Source organism: Mytilus edulis, chromosome 3 (assembly GCF_963676685.1).
Source record: "Mytilus edulis chromosome 3, xbMytEdul2.2, whole genome shotgun sequence".
Classification (NCBI taxonomy): domain Eukaryota; kingdom Metazoa; phylum Mollusca; class Bivalvia; order Mytilida; family Mytilidae; genus Mytilus; species Mytilus edulis.
In genome coordinates, this window is record NC_092346.1 from 69,193,054 (window position 1) to 69,220,574 (window position 27,521).

The 27,521-nt window shown below is 32.9% G+C and overlaps 1 protein-coding gene across 2 annotated transcripts in view; it reads right to left on the reverse strand.

Moving 5' to 3' along the window:
- The window catches only part of LOC139517271 (putative leucine-rich repeat-containing protein DDB_G0290503), a 69,588-nt gene extending 43,325 nt beyond the window's left edge, over nucleotides 1-26,263 (reverse strand). For both annotated transcript variants that reach the window (XM_071308161.1, XM_071308162.1), the window contains exons 1-3: nucleotides 26,156-26,263; nucleotides 11,290-11,351; nucleotides 1,370-1,621 (exon numbers count right to left, since the gene is read on the reverse strand). In XM_071308161.1, the coding sequence (XP_071164262.1) occupies nucleotides 1,370-1,621; nucleotides 11,290-11,347 (310 nt within the window). In that variant the 5' untranslated portion in view covers nucleotides 11,348-11,351; nucleotides 26,156-26,263. The remainder of the gene's footprint in view (nucleotides 1-1,369; nucleotides 1,622-11,289; nucleotides 11,352-26,155) is intronic.
- Nucleotides 26,264-27,521: the final 1,258 nt, after the last annotated feature.

Consider the following 27,521-nt stretch of genomic DNA (forward strand, 5'->3'; position numbering starts at 1 on the left):
ATGATGTAAGCATGTCCTTCGAGCTATTTTGCTTCTTGTAGGCTATAATGGGTGGTCTCGGAAAAAGCTGTTTAGCAGTTTTGTCTTTTTCAATAATGTGCCAGTGCTTTCTTATGAACTTGCCTAGTTGTTAGGCAAAATCTAGGAAAATCTAGGAATACGCCAGGTGTCATGACCCAGTTATATTATTCAATATCTAATGTATACAATCATTAAAACTAGACTTAAAAAATACGGGTTAGGGGTACCTGATGAGGAATGCCTTGGCCAAAAGCCTAAACCGAAACAACAGGTGTATCAAATAATATTAGACTAGACATGTGATTATAATCATTTAAATCTACGAAGAGATTCAATTAATCAAACATTCATATGTACCAATACGGATCAATTAAGCCTCTGCATGGTTCATTGGATTGGTTCAGGACACGTCTTATATTTAAAATTATTTTAAAATAATGGTTGAAGTCGCGTTTATAAGATATCTCATATAATTTTCTTTATAAGATATCTTATAAAGTATATAAGATATCTTATAAACTATATAAGATATATCATAAAGTACCCGGTATATAAGATATCTTATAAACTATATGAGATATCTTATAAAGTTTATTAGATATCTTGAAGTTAGAATAAATAGTAAAACGGCTTGCAATATATGTGCCACCATTTACATACATAAAAAATATGAAACTTTTGCTCTCAACAATATTCTAGGAACTCCAACTATATAACCATATGTGTTTTCTTATGTTATAATTGACATATTTTGTAATTTGTTTAAGCAAATGAATAATATGAGTAAAATTAGAAATGATAGACTGGACTATAATTCACAAACGTCAACTAAAATCTGGAAAACTATATACAAAATCCTTTTGTTTAGGTTCTTTAACAGGTTCATTAGTTTGAAAGGTTCATAACTATGTACAGTTAAAGGGCAAATGAATAGTTTTTCAAGAGCATAACAGTCTGCACGGTTAGCCACTAGTCCGATGCCCCAGACTAGTAAAATTTCATTCGGACTAGTAAGTTTTTGCAAAACTTTGTTTAACCAAATAAGAAAAATGTCAAAATATTGGTCTTTGGACTAGTAGTTGAAAAAGTTTTTGGTGCAGACTGGCATAAACTTTTATTTTCATGACAATAACTCCTTCAAGGTATCAACAGACAGTTTGGGTCATAAAGAAATATCTCTGATCTTCAGTGCTGTCTAATATGAATGTTTTTTCCGGGTAAGAAACATTAAAAATATTCTAAATAAGTTCTTTCAGAAAAGAATCATATCACATTACCAGGAGAAGGGTTGTACCGTCATCTAGTGATGGCATTTGATCATATGAACCTTTGGGCAATTAAATGGTACCTTTTGGTGACATGTCATCAACTCTGTATGTAGAATTATTTTCTCCTTGTTCTGATTCTTGAATAGATCTTGTCTTTTTTTCTTCCTGAATGTCATCTCCATCCATTAAAACCTCTGGAAGTACAGGATCTTTGGACAGAATACTCTGGTAGAGTCCCATGTCATCAGTGGATAGCCTAGAAGCTATATATAACAAGTTTGGTGAAGTCTCCTCTGTCTGTACAGATATCTCTCTGACCGAAGAATTGTCTTCTGTAAACACAAAATATCAACTGCAGTGCTTTAAATAACACAGAAAAGACAAGTTTTTGAATATGCACAAACTATTCTACATGTAAAATCTTTAAAAATGCAAACTACAGTGAATTCAGAATTATTGCATACATTTATTTTCAGATAACATGGAAATACTGATCCAGATATTGTTAAATGAAATATAGTTTTTGATACCATTTGAAATTATGGATTGTATTTGGACCATAATTTGCTATTGGGCTCCGTTTCCTATAACTAAAGAAAAGTGATAAAATTTGAATTACTGTAAGAAAAGTTGTAACTACATCTAAAGATGCCATTATTTTTATTAACATACAAGTGTATGCTACTCTTCCCTAGAAAAATCAAAGCGCGAAAGCGCTGTAAAGGCAGTTAATTACAGGTTGTGTGTATTTCTAGTCCAGTTATATCATTATCTTCCATAGAACAGAGGTGGTTTGTAGTATTTAAGATTTAGAGTTCTCTTGTACCTAGTTCACCTATATCTATAGTCTACTGTTTACAGTATATTTTCTGTACCTCGCCATGAAATGCATTTTTAAGACATAAGAACTTTTCCTTTTTAATGTAAATAAAACTATTTTTAATTATTGATTATATACACATATTCAATTACTCCTATCCTATGAAAAATAATTCACAAAGATTGACTAGTCTCCGTTCTGTGTGTATTGCTAGAACATCAAGTAACATAATGGTTAATGTACATAGTAACATGTCAACTCTTTTGAAGACAGAACTTTTTTAAAATTCTCCCTCCAAGCAAAATTATTTTTCAGTATAAACATGATAAAGTTATCTACCTGTATTAATGACCTAGAGACTCTCAAGAGCCTGTGTCGCTCACCTTGGACGGTCTATGTGCATATTAAACAACGGACACATATAAAATGACAAATTGTGTTTTTGATGATGGGGATGTGTTTGTAGATCTTTCTTTACTGAACATTCTTGGTGCTACAAATATCTCTATCTATAATAAACATGGCTCAGTATTTACAGTTGAAAATATTTTTTAAAAATTAACAAAAAATACAAAAATTTATGAAAATTGTTAAAAATTGACTATAAAGGGCAATAACTCTTTAAGGGGTCAACTTAAAATTTTGGTCATATTGACTTATTTGTAGATCTTACTTTGCAGAACATTATTGCTGTTTACAGTTTATCTCTATCTATAATAATATTTAAGATAATAACCAAACTCTGCAAAATTTCCTTCAAATTACTAATTTGGGGGCAGCAATCCATCAACGGGTTGTCAGATTTGTCTGAAAGTTCCTGGGCAGATAGATCTTCACTGAAGAGACAATTTCACCCTATGTCAGATTTGCTCTAAATGCTTTGGTTTCAGAGTTATAAGCCAAAATCTACATTTTACCTGTATGTTCTATTTTTGGCCATAGTGGCCATCTCAGTTGGTTGACCGGGTCTAACCACACATTTTTTAAATTAGATACCGCAATGATGATTTTGGGTAAGTTTGGTTAAACTTGGCACAGTAGTTTCAGAGAAGATTTTTTGTAAAAGTTTATGGACGACGAAACCAAGTGATGAGTCAGGTCAGGTGAGCTAAAAAGGAGTTTTTAATCAAGGTAACAATGACATCTGGTGGCCATAAAAGCTGTCTCATTAGCATTTTAACCACTTCCCATATTTGCTTTTAAGACAATAGAAGAAAATTATTCAATGCAAAAACAAAACTTACTTGTAAATATGAAATTCTCTTTAAAGTATGAGTTTTTCTCATTGTTGGAGATTGTACAGTAGCACAGTCCTGTAACTGCTTATACCCATTTCTTATCCCCTTTAGTTTGATAAACTCACAGAATATCATATATTTACATTGTGCCACATCTCCTTATTTTTATATGCATTACAATAACATGAACAATTGTAATTCAAATCTATATATCAAAGCAAAATGAATTTCACTACTTTCATTCATGCATCCTTTGGAAAAATATAAGTTCTAAAATGACACAATATATGTTTATTTATATAAAAATAATATTTAGTTTTCGACTCTTAACACAAAAATAATATTTAGTTTTCGACTCTTAACAGGTATAGACAAGAATGTGTCCCCAGTACACGAATGCCCCACTCGCACTATCATTTTCCATGTTCAGTGGACCGTGACATTGGGGTAAAAACTCTAATTTGGCATTAAAATTAAAAAGATCATATCATAGGGAACATGTGTACCAAGTTTGAAGTCGATTGGACTTCAACTTCATCAAAAACTACCTTGACCAAAAACTTTAACCTGAAGAGGGACAGACGGACGGACGAACGGACGCACAGACCAGAAAACATAATGCCCCCCTACTATCGTAGGTGGGGCATAAAAATGCACAGCTGTGTCATGATTTGTGAAATCTGTGCTGAAAACATAGGCATTTATGGTGTTTGAGTAATTCCATCTGTGAAGCTCAACATTAGCTCGTCAGTTGGTGGTGGACAGTTATAAATCTTTCCTGCAGGATGAATGTACATCTGTTCAGGAAAACCAATTTCACAAATCAAAACTTTCCTCTAGATTTCTCCTACAATATTCATCCAGTTTAGTTCTTTTGGTTTAACGGGACACCGTCCTGATTTTTAATTTTGTAAACCATTCAGTCTCTTGCTTACAAATGGTGCATGAAAATAGGATGGGAATGCATGGCAGTAGACAAGTCTCTATAAAGTGGGTATGAGCCCTGAAAAAAGTTTTATAACATTAGCTTTTTTGAAACTTGTGAAAGACTTGTGCAACACACATACCTAAATAACTATAACATAGGTGGAGAGCATCATTCATGTCAATGTTTTGTTCCTGTTTACATTGTCATTGATATTTTTCAAGAAAGCCCGAGGCATAGCTCATGAATTCTTGTCATTACAACCGAAATTTACATAATTACTGCTAAAATAATTATCAGTATAATATATCTCTTGTAGAAAAACCATACAATTGTAGTATCAGAGACATATAATACAATGTATTATATGTCTCTGGTAGTATTAACCAAAAAATGTCAAACAGATGATATTGAATCGTAATCCCAAAAGTTATGACGACTTGAATTCACCCCCCTTTTTATTCTAAAACGATAATTGCGGTTGCAAACAGACTTTGGTTTACTTGCATGGCGATTATATAAATAACAGTATATATTTCTTAAAGAAAATAAAGTTTTACCATGAATAGTTTCCTGAACGTAGTCGTTTTCAGTAAAATGTGCCTTGCAAACAACAGCTGATTGATATGGGTTCTACGATTGCATCGCACATGACAATCTACATTTGAGCCATGGCGTTGATCCAACTTTTCCTTCTTATTAAGTCATTTAGAAATGCAAGTCCTCCTCTTAAATGACACTCAGGTACACACCAACAAGGACTAGGCATCGTTAATTGTGTGATTGTTTTGCAGTGCAAAAACGGAAGTTAAGGACGGAACTGACTGGTCTCACTAATAGATAAGATAAGATAATTTTATTAACCAATCATGGTGCCCAAAATTTGAGCTATACAATCAAATGAATTACAAAATAAAGCACAGAAAATGATTAGAATGATTAAAGTACATTTAAACAAAAAAAAAAAAAACACATGAATACACATTTTCACTAATTAACCTGATATAAATCAAGTTATTGACAAAACATAGTTATGGGTGCCACTGTGACCTGGAGAAATTACATAAATCTTTATAGTTCTATGTCTATGGGAGACAACTCCTGATCAATTTTATTTCCTATATATATATATCTATATATATTTTTTCTTCTATTTTTTTTTTCTTTTTCAAACAACAATATTTTCTATAATTTTCTTTCGTTCTTCAAAAAGGGAGTGCAATAAATTAGATAAGTTTGAAGTAACAAACAAATCTTCAGATGAAAGAATCCAATAAGAGACAAGAAGAATTTTAGAGACAAACAGCGACAAGAAGTTTAATTTAGTGACGAAGCGACAATAACTAACAAGGGACAAGCGAATCGTAATTCTCTCACGAGGCTATTCTCATTTGATGTGATAGGGTGAAGCTACACCTATCAAATATGTCCCTATGAAAAGGAAAAATTTCACTGTTAGAAAGGAAATGATATTGCATGGTTTTGATTCAATAAATTCTTTAAAAGGAAATTGAAATTTTTTTGTTTTGATGGCCAATTTTTAGCGTGTGCATAAAATATATTTTTTTTATATCTAATAAAAACTAATCCCTTTCTTCTTAATAAAAACATATTTTTATCTATCAATGTACAGTAATATAAAAAAATGTTTAATAACCGCCCCTATAATAAAAAATAATGCATGGTTTTTTTTAATATCTATGGGGAATAAGTTGTTGCAATGACATTTTTTTTATTTATGTATAGTCGCTATATAGTCTTCTTGACGCTTCTTCTCGCTAAATTAATTATATTGTCGCTTCTTATCGCTATTTTAATTTTATTGTCGCTTCTTATCACTTTTTGACGCTTCTTGTCTTTAATTAGTGGAACCCTATTCAGGAACGATAATTTCATATTTTACATAACTGAGACCGAAATAACTATAACGTCATACGGCTTCACGTACAGAAATACTTTAAATTGTATATTATGCAATATAATTCACGGTCAGTCGACTTTTAATTATAATATCATGTTATATCAACGAGTGAAATGATTTTAAAATATCTTTAGATCGCAAATAGTACTCGAAATTGAACGGACCTCTTTCCACACGGAATTCGAATAATGATAGTTTGTAATCAGATTGACTGCTTATAATGCAAAAGACACATTAATAAACAGATTTTTAAAACGAACAATACACACTGATCATTTCTTTATTTCCCAATGTAAATGAAAGGAACAAAAACCAATACATACCACAAAAAGTAGAGGAGAAATTTAAACATTTCCGGATCTATTTCTTGCAAAATGACCCCCAGCAAAGATTTGCGTAAGGAAAGATGAACCTCATGACTTGAAAGTCAGGCCTTAAAGCACTGCCTTTAAAAATTGAAATATACGAATTTCAAAGATTCTACAACCGTATTTTTGTGTCGTTTCTCGCGTTACTTTTTGCTTCCGAAGAGCATAACGCTGACTGATTTATAGATAATCTTCACCGGCAAATTCGTAACTTTTGCTTTCAAATAACAAAGAACATCGACCAATAAGAATAGTGAGAAGAAAATGCCGAGAACTATAAATATTTATGTAGCAGATGTAAGAACAGTGGCGTGATTTTTGTGTCCGATTTCGTAACGCAAATTTTAGATGATGTAATCTGCTTTGTTGTAATAGAATTCTTAAAAACAATATGCAAATATGAACTCTCGCGAGATGTTCAAACAGGTAAATCAGAGATGATTTACATTCTTGTTTTGATCTTCGTAATAATTAAATAAGAAAATGACGTTATCGTTATGCGTTACATTTCACACGAAACAGAAGTCCAGTTATTTATTAAAATTGTTTTTGTCGTTAAGTTCTAATCATTTCCGGTCATACGTGAAACATGTGACTAACATGTGATCACACCCTTACAGCCGGACATACGATATACTAGTTCTAAACATTGTTTTTGTTTCCAACGGGATGTTAGCAAACATAATCTGTAGACTTGTTTCGACTTGTTTAAAAAAGGAAAATACAATTTTCAAAGAGATTGCGCCGGGGGTCTATTATTATTCCTATGTGCATAATGTTACATACGATCTTGTGTGAAAATAAATGCCCAATGACTTGACAAAATCGATTTCAAATTTGACCGACGTTTAAACACACTACGTTTCCCAATAACGATGTAAAGGGTCCTTGGAAAATTCAATCGAAATTACGTCTCTTATCATGGTGCCGATGTTCGTTGGATTGATTTTGCTTCAGCAGTAAATATTACTGGATATTTTAGGTGAATAAAGATAATTAAATGAAAAATGCATGTTAATATACCGTTACACTAGGAATGTACAAAGTTGGTAACTTTGTCACAATTTTTAATTATTTTTTTTTATTCATGTTCTGCAAACACTTTTCAGAAACACAATAAACTTGTCAAAGGAAAAGTAAACTTTTACCAGGCATGACTTGAAAGGAAGTACTTTATTGATTTTAGCCCACTAAAGTAGGTTAAAATGTGGAAACCATGTAGATGGTGTACAGGTCACAAATATCACATGGTGCCTATTTTAAAGATTTTAATTCCAAGTTAAAAGTTTTTTTCTTTACTGGATTTAAAGAATTTTACATTGCCAATGATTTGGAATAAATTTTATATAACTGGAATTTCAAAACCAAATATAAATATATTTTTTTGGCCAAACATCAAGATACAACGATTATGGTATCCTGTATCAATGAAGAAAATATGGAAAATTCTGAATAAATTGTAATAATTGTTTTCAAAACAAGCACATATTTAGGAGTTTTATAATACTGTTACATTTAAGATGGATTTTAAGAAAAAGTATACTGTTCAGATTATTTTAAGCAGATTTTGCAATAAAATAAAACTAAAAAAATGCTTTCGGTTTCTTATGGTTTCCTGTCACGTTTAAAAAAAACTTTAATATAACATTGAAAATAGATTTTAAATATTAACATGAAGCAAGTAACACTAGTAATGGTGTTTATTTATGCCTTTTGAATTATATTGTGCAAAATAAAGAAAATAAAGATTGGTTTCCTGTTTGGTTTCCTGTCACGTAAACGGTGAATCAAAATGTAATTGTTTCATTCATACTATTCTAACACCAACATAACCCACAAAATAAAAGTTAAAATTTTAGAACTTATAAAAAAGGATACAAAAAGAAACCAAAGGCTGAATACCAAATTATGGTCCATTTATACTTCATAAATAGCTCAGACTCCTTGTCCAAGTTTGGCTTTTTTTTTTGTTACTTTCTGGTTTTATCAGTTCATCAATGTAAATTAGGTTTTGGACCTTTAAATTATTGGTCTTTAGCATTACAGGATATACATATTGTCAAAATGTGCATCTGGAGCAGTTATCTGTTGATTTTACCAGTACCAAGTATCCATTAAATGAGAAAAATAAGAGTGTACACACTGAAATATCTACTGTTTTATTTATCATTCATTTTATGTTGAAAGTCTGTATTATGAAGGTCATATAAATTTAACATTATCAATGTTCTGTAATAATGAGGTCATGGACTGATGAATCATGTCAGACTGACATTTAAACCTTACTATCATTCAATACACCAAAAATAGAGGTCCTATCACTTATATAAATGGTATCTGAGAAACAGATCAAACCATAAAATCTTAACATTGACCAATGGAAATGAGGTCAAGGTCATATGAACCCTGCCAGACTTACATGTAAAACTTATAATCAATTCATACACCAAATATAGTTGACTTATTGCTTATAGTATCTGATAAACCAACAAAATCAGGAAAACTGCCATTGAACAATTAACCTTGAAGATCGTGATTATATGAACCCTGTTAGTCTATAGACATGTGCTACTTAGAATGATTCCATACAGCAAATATAATTACCATATTCTAGAAATAAGACCAAATCACAACCAGATGCTCCGCAGGGCGTAGCTTTATACGACCGCAGAGGTTGAACCCTGAACGGTTGGGGCAAGTATGGACACAACATTCAAGCTGGATTCAGCTCTAAATTTGGATTGTGATTAAATAGTTGACACAGCATAGGTTTCTGACACAGAATGAATGTGTTCTAATGAACTTAAAATTTTTGTTTTCTCTTAGAGCAATTCACTATGCTGTTGAATATTAATCCTCTCAAAAAAATGTCTGAAGAAATTTTCTTTTTTTTTATGAAATTTCAAATGAGAAAAATTGAACCCAATTTTTTTAATCACATCCCCCTTTCCCTTATTCCAAAACTAATCTCAATCAAAATTTCTAATGGAGTTTGCAACAATAACTACTCATTTAAATACATCATAAAATATTAAGATGTAAAAAAACTGCTTGTTATCACTGAATGGTAAAGATTATTTTAATTTATCAGTTGGTAGTAAAAAGTGAATATACATTGTATATTGTATATAACAAAGATTTAAGTTGATTCTGGACAAAGAAAGATAACTCCAATTAAAAAAAAATCTTGCTATTGCACAATATTTTGCAATTAGATATTTCTTGCTTACTATTCTGGACAAAGAAAGATAACTCTAATTAAAAAAAAATTTGCTATTTCACAATATTGTGCAATTAGATATTTCTTGCCATTGCGCAATACTGTGCAATTGAAAAGACTTGCTATCGCACAATACTTAATATAATAATTTTAGATCCTGATTTGGACCAACTTGAAAACTGGGCCCATAATAAAAAATCTAAGTACATTTTTGGATTCAGCATATCAAAGAACCCCAAGATTTCAATTTTTGTTAAAATCAGACTAAGTTTAATTTTGGACCCTTTGGACTTTAGTGTAGACCAATTTGAAAACAGGACCAAAAATGAAGAATCTACATACACAGTTAGATTTGGTATATCAAAGAACCCCATTTATTCAATTTTTGATGAAGTCAAACAAAGTTTAATTTTGGACACTTTGGACCTTAATGTAGACCAATTTGAAAACGGGACCATAAGTTAAGAATCTACATACACAGTCATGACAGTTAGATTCGGCATATCAAAGAACCCCAATTATTCAATTTTGATGAAATCAAACAAAGTTTAATTTTGGACCCTTTGGGCCCCTTATTCTGTTGGGACCAAAACTCCCAAAATCAACACCAACCTTCCTTTTATGGTCATAAACCTTGTGTTTAAATTTCATAAATTTCTATTTACTTATACTAACGTTATGGTGCGAAAACCAAGAAAAATGCTTATTTGGGTCCCTTTTTGGACCCTAATTCCTAAACTGTTGGGACCTAAACTCCCAAAATCAATACCAACCTTCCTTTTGTAGTCATTAACATTGTGTTTAAATTTCATTGATTTCTATTTACTTAAACTAAAGTTATTGTGCGAAAACCAAGAATAATGCTTATTTGGGCCCTTTTTGGCCCCTAATTCCTAAAATGTTGGGACCAAAACTCCCAAAATCAATACCAACCTTCCTTTTGTGGTCATAACCTTGTGTTAAAATTTCATAGATTTTCATTCACTTTTACTAAAGTTAGAGTGCGAAAACAAAGTATTCGGACGACGACGACGACGACGCAGACGCCAACGTGATAGCAATATACGATGAAAAATTTTTCAAAATTTGCGGTCGTATAAAAACTAAGCATTGTTAAATGAACAATGTAAATGGGGTCAAGACCAGAGGAACCTGCCAGTTGGAAATGGACACCTTAACATTCATTACATAGAACAAATATAGGTGGCCTTTCTTAATGTACTGTGCATTCATTTATTTTAGTGCCCATTTTGTGGATTACGGAAACCTTGCTTTTTTGTGGGTATGCGATTTCCTGGTTCCTGCAAACACTGGATACAATTTTATAGAAATTTGTGGTTCACTTGTACCCTAAAAAATTGGTATCCATGGATTAATAATGAATCCACAGTACCTGAGATACTGTATTGACAATGCAAACTTAACCTTGATCATGGATCCATATCAGGATTGAGGCAAAACAAAAACCTTAACATGAAACAGGTTGCTTATACATAGAATATAGTTACCAGTTCTATTCTGTTTGATGCTTTTAGATTTATCCCTTTTCACCCCTTTCTTCTTCATTTCTCTAAAAAATATATATGAAAAACTAGATTAATACGTTATGATCAGGAATTCTGTAAGTTGAATATTTGAATTGAAATGTCATGAATGTGCATGTTTCCAGTAGATAATATTTAGCATGGCTGGTGAGGCTAAAAACTACCTGGAAATCCCCAGCTGTTATTTGAAATAAAATCAGTGATAGATGAAAAAAAGACCACCAGAATACCAAATTGCAAACTCAGCTACACAGAGGGGGATATTTGTTCGGATTATGCAGATGAAAAGTGCTTTGCTGACCAGGCTGAAATTGTGGGTACCAAAAAGAGTTGGGGTAAGAAATATTTTAGTATGAGTTAATTTTTTAAAAGATTGAAATGTCCTGCTGATGATTGCTGATGATTGCCATGTTAGGAAACAGATCATGGGATGTAGCTAAATTTCCAATGAGACAGCAACCCTAATCAAACTTTCCAACATCCAAACCATCTAGTGTGCAACTTGAACTGAATGACAAGTTCCTTTAGCCCTAGAAAATACAACATGAATAATTATGACTACTTTTATTAGTGCTGCCCATCTCAGGATTATAACCCTCATTTGTTTTAATCCAGATTAGATTTTTGTATAAGTAAGATATCATATTACATTAAAATGTATATCCTGAATATGCATCTGAAGCTGAATGTTGAAAACAACATTATCCATATCATCTGTATAGCACAATGTCAAAATATCTCTTTAACAACAACATTTTGTCTTTATAGGAGGAGTGTCGTTCATAAGCAAGCATACCACAACTTCTTATTTTATACTGAAAGCCCAGATTATAGTGCCTTGAAAAAGGAGAACATTTTACAACGCAAGTTTTTATAAATTTGATATTGTTTAATAATTAAATTAGATGTATGTTTCATTATAATATTTTATTCTGATTGGCTAACTGCACATCACGTGTTATTCCGTAAGCAGTTGCATTGCTCAATACAACTTTTCACTCATGATAACACGTGCTCCAACAATAAAGTGCACAGGTGAATTAAATAATAAAATATATAAAATTCGTGTTTTCATGATCATAGCTAAAAAATGTAATTATAAGTATTGAATGCTTCTTTTTGTAACTTTATAGGGTTGAAAAAGCGTTGACCGTGCGTACATTTTTAGAATGAAGCGCTTATGCGCTTCATACAAAATGTACTTCGGTCAACGCTTTTACACCCCAATAAATTTACAAAAAGAAGCATTCAATTCTTAAATAAAGCAATGATAAACACTCTTCGACCATGCCTAATTAATACCTTGTTTGTTAGAATCACGGTGTGTTGTGACAGGTTGGCTAAAAAGTCCTTTAAAAAAAAATAATTAAGAATTATTTTTTTGGAAAAAACGTTAACATTGTTTTTTTTAGCCTTTGGTAACGGTTTTTTTTTCTTCCTCTGTTATCTTATCCTGGGGATAATTTGTCAGTACTTTTTTTCCAGACATGGTATTTCACATAGATTTTATCCACAGGAGTAAAATTCTATCTCTCTTATGCAGATAGTATTTACCACTATATATTTTCCGTTCAATATTTTACAGAATCTTATGAAATACAGTCCCATAGTCTACAATGTAAGGTACTCACAATCAAAATAAACTTGACCATTATCATAAATGTTTCACCAAGGTAGAACATATTCGCATAATTTATCAATCAAAGGAGGTAATTATGAGCAATTTATATTTTAAAGAATATTTCTGAATCTATTTCATAGTGAAATTTTTCCTTTATTTTTAATTTTTTATGTTAACTTACATAAAAAGATGACTTAAAACATGATTTAATAATAAGACAGAAAATATTTCACAGGTAAATACTATCCAGCTGTTGAAATTGTTTTTGTTCCTATGGTTACAAGAGCGCAATTATTTGTTTAAATTTTACCGGCAAGTGCTCAGAATAGAATCCTATATGGCTTCTGATTGTATGATACAGGATTGGAATTATATTGAATCGATAGCTTATCCAATTAGGTTTAAAAATTGCAGAAAATCATATTCACATTTCACGACATATAAAAAATACCTTACATTTCCAGGGCTTTCCATTGAAGCCGGTAGCCGGCGGAAATCCGCCGCTTACGGTGGCTTTCCATTGAAGCCGGTAGCCGGCGGAAATCCGCCGCTTACGGTGGCTTCAAGTGCCGGCTACTTCACTGACAAAAATATAAATTCAAAAAGAAAAAAATATCTTTTTCAAATGTTTACAGGCAGCCGAGAGACGTATTGTTGCAAAGTCGCGGTCACGATAAACAAGGATGAAAAGTCAGTGTTTACCTTGGGCTAAATATAGTTCACATGAATTCAGGTCACTGATTGGTTGTCTATTTAAAGTCAGAATGCATCGTTTCTTTTCAAAGATAACAAGAGAGACGTTCCGGTGGTCATTGAACGATAACAATAGAGACGTTCCAATGGTCATTAACTCGTTGGCTTTTTTTGGCTTTTGAAACGTGAAGACAATCAGATAGAATGACAATCTTATGTTATGGAATATTATTAATCAAATTAAAGAAAGTGTAGTAGATCATATTGTTCAGAATCTGGAAAACAGTATCTTTTGAAGTTCATTTTTCAAAGCCCACGTGGTGTTCAGAGAATCAAGGTCAAAAACGAAAGTAGAATATTGTCGACTCGACCTCAAATGAATAACATTTCCTAATGATTTATGTATCCTACAGTGCTACTTATTGAACAGTTTACAAAAAAAAAGAGAAAATCAAAGGATATATCAATTTTCTGTCAATGCTTGAGAAATAATTATGATTTAAACACGCGTAACAGTCTTTAGAGAGAAAAGGGGGGTCATTTGTTTACAAATGCACGTAGTTATGCAAAAATAAATCGATCAAGATTTCTAACAAACCGGATGATTATTTAAATAAAACTCCTTTAAAAGTAAATGAATTTTAAGCATAGGTTATGAAAATAAAAAACTAACATAAAAAACTAGAGGCTCTAAAGAGCCTGTGTCGCTCACCTTGGTCTATGTGCATATTAAACAAAGGACACAAATGGATTCATGACAAAATTGTATTTTGGTGATGGTGATGTGTTTGAAGTTCTTACTTTCTGAACGATTTTGCTTCTTACAATATTATCTATAATGAACTTTGCCCATTAGTAACAGAGAACTATATTTGGTAAAAATTTACATAAATTTACCAAATTAATGAAAATTGTTAAAAATTGACTATAAAGGGCAATAACTCCTTAAGGGGTCAATTGACCATTAAGGTCATGTTGACTTATTTGTAGATCTTACTTTGCTGAACATTATTGCTGTTTACAGTTATCGCTATCTATAATAGTATTCAAGATAACCAAAAACGGCAAAATTTCTTTAAAAATTACCATTTGGAGGGGAGCAACCCAACAACCATTTGTCCAATTCATCTGAAAAATTCAGGGCAGATAGATATTGACTTGATTAACAAATTAACTTCTTGTCAGATTTGCTCTAAATGCTTTGGTTTCATAGTTATAAGCCAAAAACTGCATTTTACCCCTATGTTCTATTTTTAGCTGTGGCAGCCATCTTAGTTGGTTGACCAAGTCATGCCACACATTTTTTAAACTAGATACCCCAAAGATGATTGTGGCCAAGTTTGGATTAGTTTGGCCAAGTAGTTTCAGAGGAGAAGATTTTTGTAAAAGATTACTTTAATTTACGAAAAATGGTTAAAAATTTACTATAAAGGGCAATAACTCCTAAACGGGTCAACTGACCATTTTCGTCATGTTGACCTTTTTGTAGATCTTACTTTGCTGAACATTATTGCTGTTTACAGTTTATCTCTATCTATAATAATATTCAAGATAATAACCAAAAACAGCAAAATTTCCTCAAAATTACCAATTCAGGGGCAGCAACCCAACAACGGGTTGACTGATTCAACTGAAAATTTCAGGGCAGATAGATATTGACTTGATTAACAATTTAACTTCTTGTCAGATTTGCTCTAAATGCTTTGGTTTCATAGTTATAAGCCAAAAACTGCATTTTACCCCTATGTTCTATTTTTAGCCGTGGCGGCCATCTTAGTTGATTGACCAGGTCACGCCACCCTTTTTTTAAACTAGATACCCCAAAGATGATTGTGGCCAAGTTTGGATTAATTTGGCCCAGTAGTTTCAGAGGAGAAGATTTTTGTAAAAGATTACTTTAATTTACAAAAAAAGGTTAAAAATTGACTATAAAGGGCAATAACTCCTACACGGGTCAACTGACCATTTTGGTCATGTTGACTTATTTGTAGATCTTACTGTGCTGAACAATATTGCTGTTTATAGTTTATCTCTATCTATAATAATATTCAAGATAATAACCAAAAACAGCAAAATTTCCTCAAAATTACCAATTCAGGGGCAGCAACCCAACAACCGATTGACCGATTCATCTGAAATTTCAGGGCAGATAGATCTTGACCTAATAAACATTTTTACCCCATGTCAGATTTGCTCTAAATGCTTTGGTTTTTGAGTTATAAGCCAAAAACTGCATTTTACCCCTATGTTCTATTTTTAGCCGTGGCGGCCATCTTGGTTGGTTGACCGGGTCACGCCACACATTTTTTAAACTAGATACCCCATTGATGATTGTGGCCAAGTTTGGTTTGATTTGGCCCAGTAGTTTCAGAGGAGAAGATTTTTGTAAAAGCTAACGCCGGACGACGATGGACGACGGACGACGGACGCAAAGTGATGAGAAAAGCTCACTTGGCCCTTTGGGCCAGGTGAGCTAAAAATGAAATTTCTTTGAGTTTTTTTTTTTTCTTTCTTTAATTTCATACATAAATAATGGTCATTTGAAAGATAAAATTAGGTGCCAGGAGATTGCGAGAATGCAGGATTTTGCTCTATTTATGTCAGAGCTTCTGGGGGCCTTGGGCGGCCCCCAGACCCCCTGCCGTAAGGCACCAAGCTTACAGCTTGGTGGGCGTCCGGCTTCGCCGAACGCATGTTACAGCTGCTTATAATTTTAATTCAGCCTTCTACTTCAATTTCAATGGAAAGCCCTGCATTTCTGCATGTCAGAGCCATTAAAAATATGCATTTTTCATTAAGCGAAAAAAATAGACGATCTTTTTCAACTTCATTTTAAGTCAATTTCTGCCTCATGACCCTATATATTTTTTGGGTTGTAATGCAACACTGGCATTTCTAGAAACAGGAACTGCTACCCATTTTTCCCTAGTTTAAGTAGTCTTCGAGAGAAAAAAATGAGGAACACCATTGGTACTCTCAGGAAAATGCATTACGAATATTTGCACTCTTGTAACCCCTATATATATTGTTATGCTATGAATCATCTGGTTTCCACATTATCAACAACTACATCTCTGACTCTTGCTTTTTACTATACTATATATAAAAATATTAATTTTCGCGAACCATTTAGGTCACGGAAATTCCAAAATATGGCATCAGTAAGGAGAGTTGTGCAAATAATGTGAATACACAGAACCCCCATCCAAATTATCTTTAGCTAAAAGTATTCATCATTTTCTATTTTATATGTACTAACAACATTCCATTTTTCTATAATTTCGATTAAAATATTCCAAAATCTGAGTTAAAAAAAGTCAAATGCCCAAAATAAACATTGTCTGATTGGTTGAAGTACTGTGGCGTCAATGATAAGCATAGCAAGCCTCGATGTAAAGCACACGCTTCACATGAATAAGGAGAGTTTTACAAATAATGTGAATACACAGATCCTCCATCCTATTTATATTTTGCTGAAAATGTTGCAATGTTCATCATTTCTGTTTTGATTCTGCTAACAACATTCCATTTTTTCTTTAATTCCGATTTATATATGTGGAACCCGCAATAAAAATAGATGGCCTCAATGATTTAAACGCAACGCAAAAAATTCCGTTGACCCTGAATTCAACGGATCGATAATAGCATCATCACCATCAACAAAATGTTTACCGTTATTTTTGTGAAATTTCAGTTATATAGTTCTTTAATTAGAGAAATTTTGGTAAGTATTACTTATTAATGTTAAGGTTCTACTGATGTGCTCCTCTAGACCTTTTTGACGGTCCGTTTTATCCCATTTATCTCAATATTATCTCCGATGACAGTAATGTCAACCCGACCTATTCGTGTCAAAAGTGAAAATCGCATCGATTTATTGAACTAATTTCTTCTTAAACTGTGCATGCATTATTTCTGTATTATATGATAACCAATCACATTCACGTTGCATGTTTGCATGAAAATGGTCATGTATTAGTGAATTGTAAGGGCGATGCAACTTGAGGTCAGTGCGCGATCACGTGACATTATTATTTGTAAACAAATTTAAAACATGCTCCCCGCGTAACACGTGTCTGAATTATCCTTTCAAAGTGTTATGAATCTTTCAATCACTATTTTATGAAATATTTCTAGGTTTGCATATCAGTAGTCAAAGTGAATTAAACGTAGTTCTTAGTTGTGTTTTTTTTATATAGAATTAGAAGATAAATCTACATAAGGGGGTCTCATTGGAGGGGGGGGGGGGGGGGGGGTGGTGTTCTGATCCCAGATCCCACTTACTGTTTTGTCAGATTCCCATATCCCGCTTACACTATGTACATGAGCAATTTTCATTTTTTTGTCATTTCCGGGGTCCTGCAGAACCCCATTTCCCGTTTTCACGACAGACCTCATTTCCCGTTTTCATGACACAATAATTTGACTTTCACGTTACACGCTTGCGAAAAATTGTCAATATTGGTCACGCTTAGACCCAATGAGAACCACACACTAGTCAGTATTTAACTTCACCCAAAAAGATGACTCAACTTCCCTCTATATTTAAAACCTGCATACTAATTTAAATAGCATTTGCTCCCCTTGAACACTATTTGGCCCCTTCCGTGTCATTTCCCTTTAAATTTGCTGAAAAGTCATACTTTAAGTCCATTTACAGTAACGGCTAATATTTGATTTTACCATCTTAATTTCAATTTTCATATTGAACACATTTGACCATTCAATATGAGTTCCCATGTATTTTTGTCATATATGAAGGAGGTTTTAGGTCATGTTTTCCTAAACACCTTATTGCTATTTGTCTGTCTGGATTGTTAAAACCACAAAATCAAATATTGATGAATATGCAAGTTTTCAACAATCCCGGAACATTAACAAAGATGTGTGTGAGAGGGTGAAAATTACCCTTCTGATGTACTGATATTTTTAGCACCCCAAGTAAGAATCTAACTCAGGACTTTCAGCACTGTAGCCATCGGTCTTAACCACAAGATCACGAACTCACATTTGATGAACTAATTTCTTCTATATTAACTGTACGTGCATAAATTCTGTATTATTTGATAACCAATCACATTCACGTTGCATGTTTGCATGATAATGGGTTCTGTATGAGTGAACTGTAGTGTATTGCAAAATTAATGCAAATTGTGACGTCAGTGCGCCTTCACGTGACATAATTATTTGTAACCAAACCGGCTTCTCATGTAATGATACGGTTTATTTCGTCCTCTGTGATATTTTATCCTGAGGATAATTTGTCCCGGTAATTTTTTTCCAGGCATGGTATTTCATTTCACAGGTTGATTTTTCCCAGAGGAGTGAAAATCTATCAGATTTCTGTGTTATGCGGATAGTATGTACGGGTATATATTTGCCGTATTATATTTCACAGAACCGTGTGAAAAAGAGTCCCATTAACTACTATGTAAGTTACTCTCAATCAATATATACCTGACTATAATTATAAAATGTTTACAAAGGTAAGCAACTGTCTAGGGCCAGGTAAGGGAGGGGAAAAATTAGTATTAGTACTATTTCGCAGAACGATAAACAGATGCATAGACAGACCAAGGGGGTGGGGGAAATTTAGCTTATGACATATATGTAAGAAATCATTGAAGCTTGATGGGAGTGGGCAACCCTCTGGTCCATCAGAGCCCCCCTTTTTGAAAAGTTCTGGATCTGCCACTGAGATTTGCAGGTTTTCTTAGTAAAGATACCTTAAAATATCACAAACTGTGTGCTTTCCAGACCATAGTTTACATTTTTTTTCATATTTTGCCGTGTCAAAATGACCTAAATTTAAAGGACAGTATATAGACCCAAAAATGGTATATCACATTCTACACATCAAGATTTTAGCAGGAAAGACTGCCATTGGAGTTTTTAACCATTGTGACTTTTTAATTTGATCTACTCCACTAATTAAAGTCGTTGAAGTAGAATATTTAATGTAGGTTTGTCCACATTTTGGTATATATTAATACATGTTTAGAAATAATGTTGAGCCTGTTCCTAGATGCCTGTTATAGACTTCAATATTTATTGTTTATTGAAAATAAATGGAATCAATTCTTTCAGAAAAGTTTAATTCTATGGAAATGTATCCCCCCTTTTATAAGTTGAAAAGGCTACATAGAGGTCAATATACAGTCTCCAACAGAAAACCAAAAAAGGAAAAATAAAGTGAATTTTGGAGAATTATTAAATGTACATGCATTTGAAATATTTAAGATATATTGTTTCAATTTTTTTAGTTCCAGGTTCCACATAACTACATACCTGCCAACTGTCACTATTTGCGGGGGATTTCCCCCATGGAGGCTCCGAAATTGAAATTTTGAAAGATCAGTTTTGTCCACAATTTAAACAAAACAACTAATTTTACAATGACTATAGGCTTATAAAAGTATGAAGAAGCCAAAAAACAACATTAAAATGTATTTGCAGGCCCCCTTGAAGGTTTTTTAGGACTATGACAGCCATCTTGCACGCAAAACCCCCATGGGCATTTTGAAAAGTTGGCAGGTATGTAACTACCATTTTAGAAAACGATTTCAATGCTAAGTCTATTAGAGGGATATTTGATTTTCATTGGTTGTAAATATGGAATCTTATTCAGTGGCAAAGGAAATAGACACTGACAAGTCTTAGATAACATTTTATATAGTTTTGAATTTTTCTTCGTCAGTTGACTAAAATTAGATGGAGGTGTGTTCTAATTTCCAACAGAGGAGCAATCAACCTATATCAATTTGTGCATGAAGTTGCTAGATACTGAATGATTATATCCACAATAAAGGTTTAACCTGTGCATATATACTTAAAACAAGATAAAAAAAGTCATGTCTTTTTCAGGACTTCTGAATCCAATCATGTAGTATGGAATGTTATTGAGATATGGTTTGGGTGGATGAATGGTCATGAAGGACCTGTAGTACAAAGTATATCACTGGATTTAGCTCTTTGTCTAAGTGTATTATTAAAGTACTTTGCTTTGAGCTCAGTTCATTGTTATGCAATTCATTCTTTGTGAAATTAAGATTTGACAGACAACTCTAATGGACAAGGATTTGTCAAAGTAGTATCATCTCTATGTACAATGTAAGTATTCAGGAGATAAAAGCATTCTATTTTGATTTGAACCATACATTTTATAAAAAAAAGTGGGAACAAATTTACCGGACAATGCTACTCCCACTACTAGCAATATGATGCTAGGTTGTTTTAATACATCTGTATTGCCTGCTGATGACTCGGCCCTGAGTGTAAACGGTCCTTCAATTAGGAGGGAAAAAAATTATAAGGCCTATCCAGTCTAAGGGAGCTACCATTTGATTTTTATGGGGGGAGCTAGGATGAAATTTGAAAAAAAAGGCAGGACAGGATTTTGAGTAAAAAAAAAAGGCAGGATGAGTAACTTGGCAAAAAAAAAAAAGGCAGGATGACAATTGTTGTAAAAAAGTCAGGATAAGCTAAGAAAAAAAGAGGCAGGACCGAATAGTAAAATTGAGAAAGGAAATGGTGAATATGTCAAAGCGACAACCACCCGACCATAGAGCAAACAACAGCCGAAGGCAACCAATGGGTCTTCAATGTAGCGAGAATTCCCGCACCCGTAGGTGTCCTTCAGCTGGCCCCTAAAATATGCATAATAGTACAGTGATAATGGACGTCATACTAAACTCCGAATTATACACAAGAAACTAAAAATTAAAATCATACAAGACTAACAAAGGCCAGAGGCTCCTGACTTGGGACAGGCGCAAAATTGCGGCGGGGTTAAACATGTTTATGAGATCTCAACCCTCCCCCTATACCTCTAGCCAATGTAGAAAAGTAAAAGAATAACAATACGCACATTAAAATTCAGTTCAAGAGAAGTCCGAGTCTGATGTCAAAAGATGTAACAAAAGAAAATAAATAAAATGACAATAATACATAAATAACAACAGACTACTAGCAGTTAACTGACATGCCAGCTCCAGACCTCAATTAAACTGATTGAAAGATTATGTCTTCATCATATGAATATCAGGTACAATCCCTCCCGTTAGGGGTTTAGTATCATACTATCATAAAATATACGAGAAGAACATAACCCGTGTCATGCCAACAACTGTTTTTTTAGAAATAAATGTGTTTAGTTCCGATGCAAAGACCCTATCAGTGAATCAATGTTAAAGCCAAAATATGCAATCTTTAATGACCTGACAACAGTATCGTAACTATATCCCCTTTTAATAAGTCTATTTAAAGGTTTTGTTAGTTTCTGAGGAGAATACTGACATTTCTGTGCTTTATAAAGAATATTTCCATAAAATTTTGGATGTGAAAGACTGAAAAATAAAAAGGCAGGACAGAGATTACAACTAAAAAAAAAGGCAGGACAAAATTTTTCATCCTAGCCCCCCCCCCCCCATAAAAATCAAATGGTAGCTCCCTTATCGATTTCTAAAACTATACTTCATTGCACATGTTCAACATTTTTATACAACCACAAAAAATTTGGGGTCGTAAATTGGTATCCTGTCCGAAAGATGGTTTCTGGATAATAACTTTATTATAAGTCAACAGAAATCAACAAAATTATAACACAACGTTTATAACCACAAAAGGAAGCTTGGGATTGATTTTGGGGGTTTTGGTCCCTAAGGTTTAGGAATAAGGGGTACAAAGGTGCCCAAAACAAGCTTTAATCTAGTGTCGGTTTAAAAAGTTGTGTATAAGTATTTCAATTGTTCTGAAATTGTACCACAATGTTTAATACCATAAGTAGAAGGTTCGGATATATTGTGTGGGTTATGGGACAAACAGTCTAATAATTACGGACCAAAAACAAACATTTTTGTAAATTCAAGACCCTTAATTGGAGTTTGTCCAGAATGGTTCTTGAATTACCTAATACCAATGCTTTATGAAATCTTCTTTGAAAATTGGAGTTATCTTTCTTTGTTCAGTCAACTTAAATCAATTATACAATATACAATGCAATATTCACTTTATTACCAACTGATAAATTAAAGCAGTCATTAATAACCATTCAGTGATTGCAAGCACTTTCTAGGGTATGCCCTTTTACAAATGGAAAAATTATACATTTTTTTAGTTTCTGATCTCTTAACTGAAGTTTGTCTCCTCTAAATGTTTCTCATTTCAGAAATTAAAAAGAAAATTTCTTTAGATATTTTTGTTTGAAAGGATTAATATTCAGCAGCATAGTGAATTGCTCCTAACACAAAAGCAAAACAAATATTTAAGTTCATTAGACCACATTCATTCTGTGTCAGAAACCTAAGCTGTGTCATCTATTTAATCACAATTCAAACTCAGAGCTGTTTCCAGCTTGAATGTTGTGTCAATACTAGCCCCAACTGTTCAGGCTTCGACCTCTGCAGTCGTATAAAGCTGGGCTCTGCGGAGCATCTGGTCCATTCATTTGTTTATTTTTCAATTTGTGTGAATTAACATAGTTACAGTAAATGCTAATTACTGCACTTTCATACCACAACAAATATTGTATTGGTACATGTATCACTCAAATGTGTATCCATATAACAAAAAAAATGAAAAGGAATAATTTTGCATTACCTTTTGAATACTATGACTTTTTAGATATGTAGACATATTAAGACTCATTAGTAGATGTTGATAATATTGGCTTAAAATGCTTGAAATTCTATCAGATTACTTTTGGAGCAGTTATGAGTTTTGAAATTAGAAAGATCATATCATATGCAACAAGTGTAGTAAGTTTCAAGTTGATTGGAATTCAGCTTCATCAAAAACTACTTTGACCAAAAACTTTAACCTGAAACTCCCACTTCCATTTTCTATGTTCAATGGACCGTGAAATTGGGGTCAAAAGTCTAATTTGGCTTAAAAATTAGAAAGATCATATCATAATGAACATGTGTACTAAGTTTCGAGTTGATTGGACTTCAGCTTCATCAAAAACTACCTTGACCAAAAACTTTAACCTAAAGCGGGACAAACGAACGAACGGACCCACAGACCAGAAAACATAATGCCTATCTACTATTGTAGGTGGGGGCATAAAACATTTAATAAATAACACTCATAATGCTCAGATTGGTTGTCATCGTGCAACATAGTTAATAACACCATATAGAAAAAACATAGAACTCATTTTGTCATAAGACACTGTCAAACATCCATACATACTATCCACACTCATCTGTGTCCACACTTGTTATAATTTAAATAAATTTATTGTTTTCTACTATATTTCTACCTTTACTTTTTTATTTGTACTGAGATCTGAAAACAACTCACTTTTACCTGTATTTCACTTACTGTGGATTCATTTTTATTCGTGGTATACCAATTTTCGTGGGTTTCGTGGGTCACAGCGAACCACGAATTTAAGAATTCAACGAAGAATAATCCCGAGAAATGTGTATGGAGTCGGATGTTTATTTCCGGTTATGTTATGCAGTTCTAGTATAGTGTTGATTAGTGATAAACAATGTAACATAACACGTGTTTTTTATTGAAAGAAGATACAAGTATTTTGATTAAATCTATAATAAATATATCGAATATCAGTGATAATTTACTTTTTGAAATTGATTAAAACTGTTCATGGAAAATAACTGCAAGTTGTCAATTACCGTGTCATAGTTTGGTTTACCAGTGATTAAAAATCAATAGGATTAAGTACGGGATATTGCCCGTAGGTAATATTGTTTATGACAGGAACATTTATTTTCACACCTTATACTTATATCACTGTTTATTATATCGTGATTAGGGAAATGAGCTTTCAATCATAAAGTTTTGAATGCCTTATAGAATTCAGACAAGAATTTATTAATGTAAAACAAACAAATAATTAGTTGTCTCTGTCCATTATTGTAATCGAAGTTATCAATGAACACTTTAAACTAGAATGACCAAGCGAGGATTTTGACAATTCAAAACTTTTTCAATGAATTCCTTCTTTTTTGTTTTGTTTTATTATTGATCAAACCAAGGAGGTTATATGATCTCATAAATCAAAAAGAAATCCACGAATTACGTATCTAATTTTTTGTTGTTGTAATCAGCGATCCACGAATTTACGTATACCACGAAATGCCTTTTTTTCTCTATCCACGAAAATTGATACCCACGAAAATAAATGAATCCACAGTACCTTATTTTACATATTAAATTGATCATGATATTATTTCACAATTAAGATCTGTGAAATTTATACTTGTTATATATGTTTCATGATAATTGTCTCTTTAAAAGAATGCTATTCACTTTAATATTTCAGGAAATCATTTTTAATTACAATCAATGAAATTATTTCCCACTATAATACATGTTTGTTTTTTTATTTACTAATTAATACACTATTATTATTCCATAGTATTTGCAAAGATCAGGGGCAGATGCAGGAATTTTCGAAAGGGGGGGTGCTAACCCAGGGCAAAGGGGGGGTGCAGGGGGTGCAAAACATATGTCCCGATACAAATGCATTGATCGGCAAAAATAAAGGGGGGGGTGCGCACCCCCGGAACCCCCCCCCCCCCCCCCTGGATCCGCCTGAAGATTAAGGTTTTTTTTATTAACTATTCAATATTTTAACTTCCAAGATAGAATTTCATGGCAATGGAAAATATATCATAGTGAAATAATTTCTTCCGGATAAAAATAAAACAATAACTACTGTAACACTATTTCCGCTGGATGTCAGATATTTCATCGGGATAGAATTATCTTTACACTTTCAATCAACATGATCAAATTTTTTTCTTCTTCAAAATTTAACATTACAAGGTAAGGGGAAATTTTTTTTTGTTCATCTAGCTGCTTGACCACAATATTTCACCAAAAAAGCAGGGGCAGATCGATCCAGCCATTTTAAAAGGGGGGAATTCCAACTACATTTCCCCATTCAAATGCATTGATTGTCCAAAAAAGGGGGGTTCCAACCCACCAGAACCCTCCCCCTGGATCCGCCACTGATAAGGGATAATAATATTGTTAAGGGGGAAAAACAACTTCTCCATGTTGAAGTTAAAGTTTCCTATGAGGTGTGAAGGTATTAATTTGATTGGGCGGCCACATCAAATAGATATCTTGACACCGGAACAAATGAGTACATGTCCTAATCTACTATTTTTGTTTGCCAATTTACAAACATCAAACACATCTCCAGTGGCGGATCCAGAACTTTTTGTAAAAAGGGGGGGGGGGGCTCCATCAGGCATGCTTCAGTGATTCCCTATATAATCCAGCATCTATTTTTTTTGGGGGGAGGGGGGCGGGAACTCCCCTGGATTCGACTATGATCTCTATAGACTAGTCCACTACAGAAGGCGTCAACGCAAAAAATTAGTTGGCCTACAAGACGTCATGATTATTGGACTAACAAATCTCTGGCAAACAGAATAATTGTCAATTTAGTATTTCTTTCACTGCAATGGCTATAAAAATATAAAGATTTCTTAAGAAGAGGTTCAAATACGCAGATCTCGACCTCCTGTTATAACTAACCCTGTCTAAGCCTGTCGTAATGATGTGTTGATATGAGAATATGGCGGGAAATTCCCACGTGTTGCTGATGCGGAAAAAAATTTCACATTGTGTGTACACATTAGTCATAGATAGTCATAATTAATTGGACTATGTACACACACTTTATGAATACAGTTCTCATATAGTTTTGGGTACTCATGAATAAATGCAAAATTAAATTCATTGAAAGTTGTCTCATCGATCTGTTGAAATATAATTTTTTTTTGATACAATGCTTTCAGGATTTGATACAATGCTTTCAGGATCTTTTCATGGCACGACAAATTTAAAAAGTAAAATATATCATTTTTTCAGCTCAAATCAATATTATTCAAAATTGCATGAAATTTCAGTAAAGAATTGACGATTGATAATTAGGTAGCAACCATTTAACTTCAAAGAGGGGTTTACGTCATGTTTCTTTTTTCTTGGTCAAAAGTTTTTCGACCGATCAGCCATATGATATTTTCAAAAATTAACAGTCTGTAAGGTATGGGGGGAATTTGCATTCAGAATATTTTTTTGTCATCTGCTTGACCAGAATATTTTGTTTGTTTTTTCTAAAAAACTAGTAATTACGATGCGAAATATGTTCTAGTTACCCCCCTTTGGCCGATCATTTGATATTCTCGCTTAACTGATTTCGAATTGTGTTCACTCCACCTTTAGTTTTAAAGTGAATTCTTTTTCCTAGTCATTACATTAGCACTGGTATTAAAGAGATAATAGTAACTGCAATTACGATTATCCCAATATGGCGACGGTAGATATAGGTAAAATCTTTACACTCATTTTTCTTAAATGTAGTATGCTTTTGTCAATAGTTACTCAGCTGCAATGTTTATCTATACCAATACATCATATTTGAATCGTAAAGGTGCACTGGATTAGTCTAAGCGCTTTGAAAATTACCGTCGAAAAATTCGGGATGATAATCGTAACTCGGAAAAAAAGATAATCGTAATTATGGTATTTAAAAATGGAAAGATAATCGTAACTGGAAAGTGTTTTATTGATATTGACACTTAAAACATATATCTAATAGCATATAATGAAGTTATGTCGATGAATTATTTACGAAACGTTCCAACATCTTATGACATTTCTTTTTATGCATATATTATTAACAGTTCTTAGGAAAACAGCTACATATGTGTATTAATTTATGTTTTTTGATTGAGTTAAGTCTGCCAATTGATATTTTAACGTGTGTTTTTCTATGATGTGATGTTATGCTATTGTTTTTTTACACTAGTAATTTTGGGGCCCTTAATAGCTTGTTGTTCGGTGTGAGCCAAGGCTCCGTGTTGAAGGCCGTACATTGACCTATAATGGTTTACCTTTT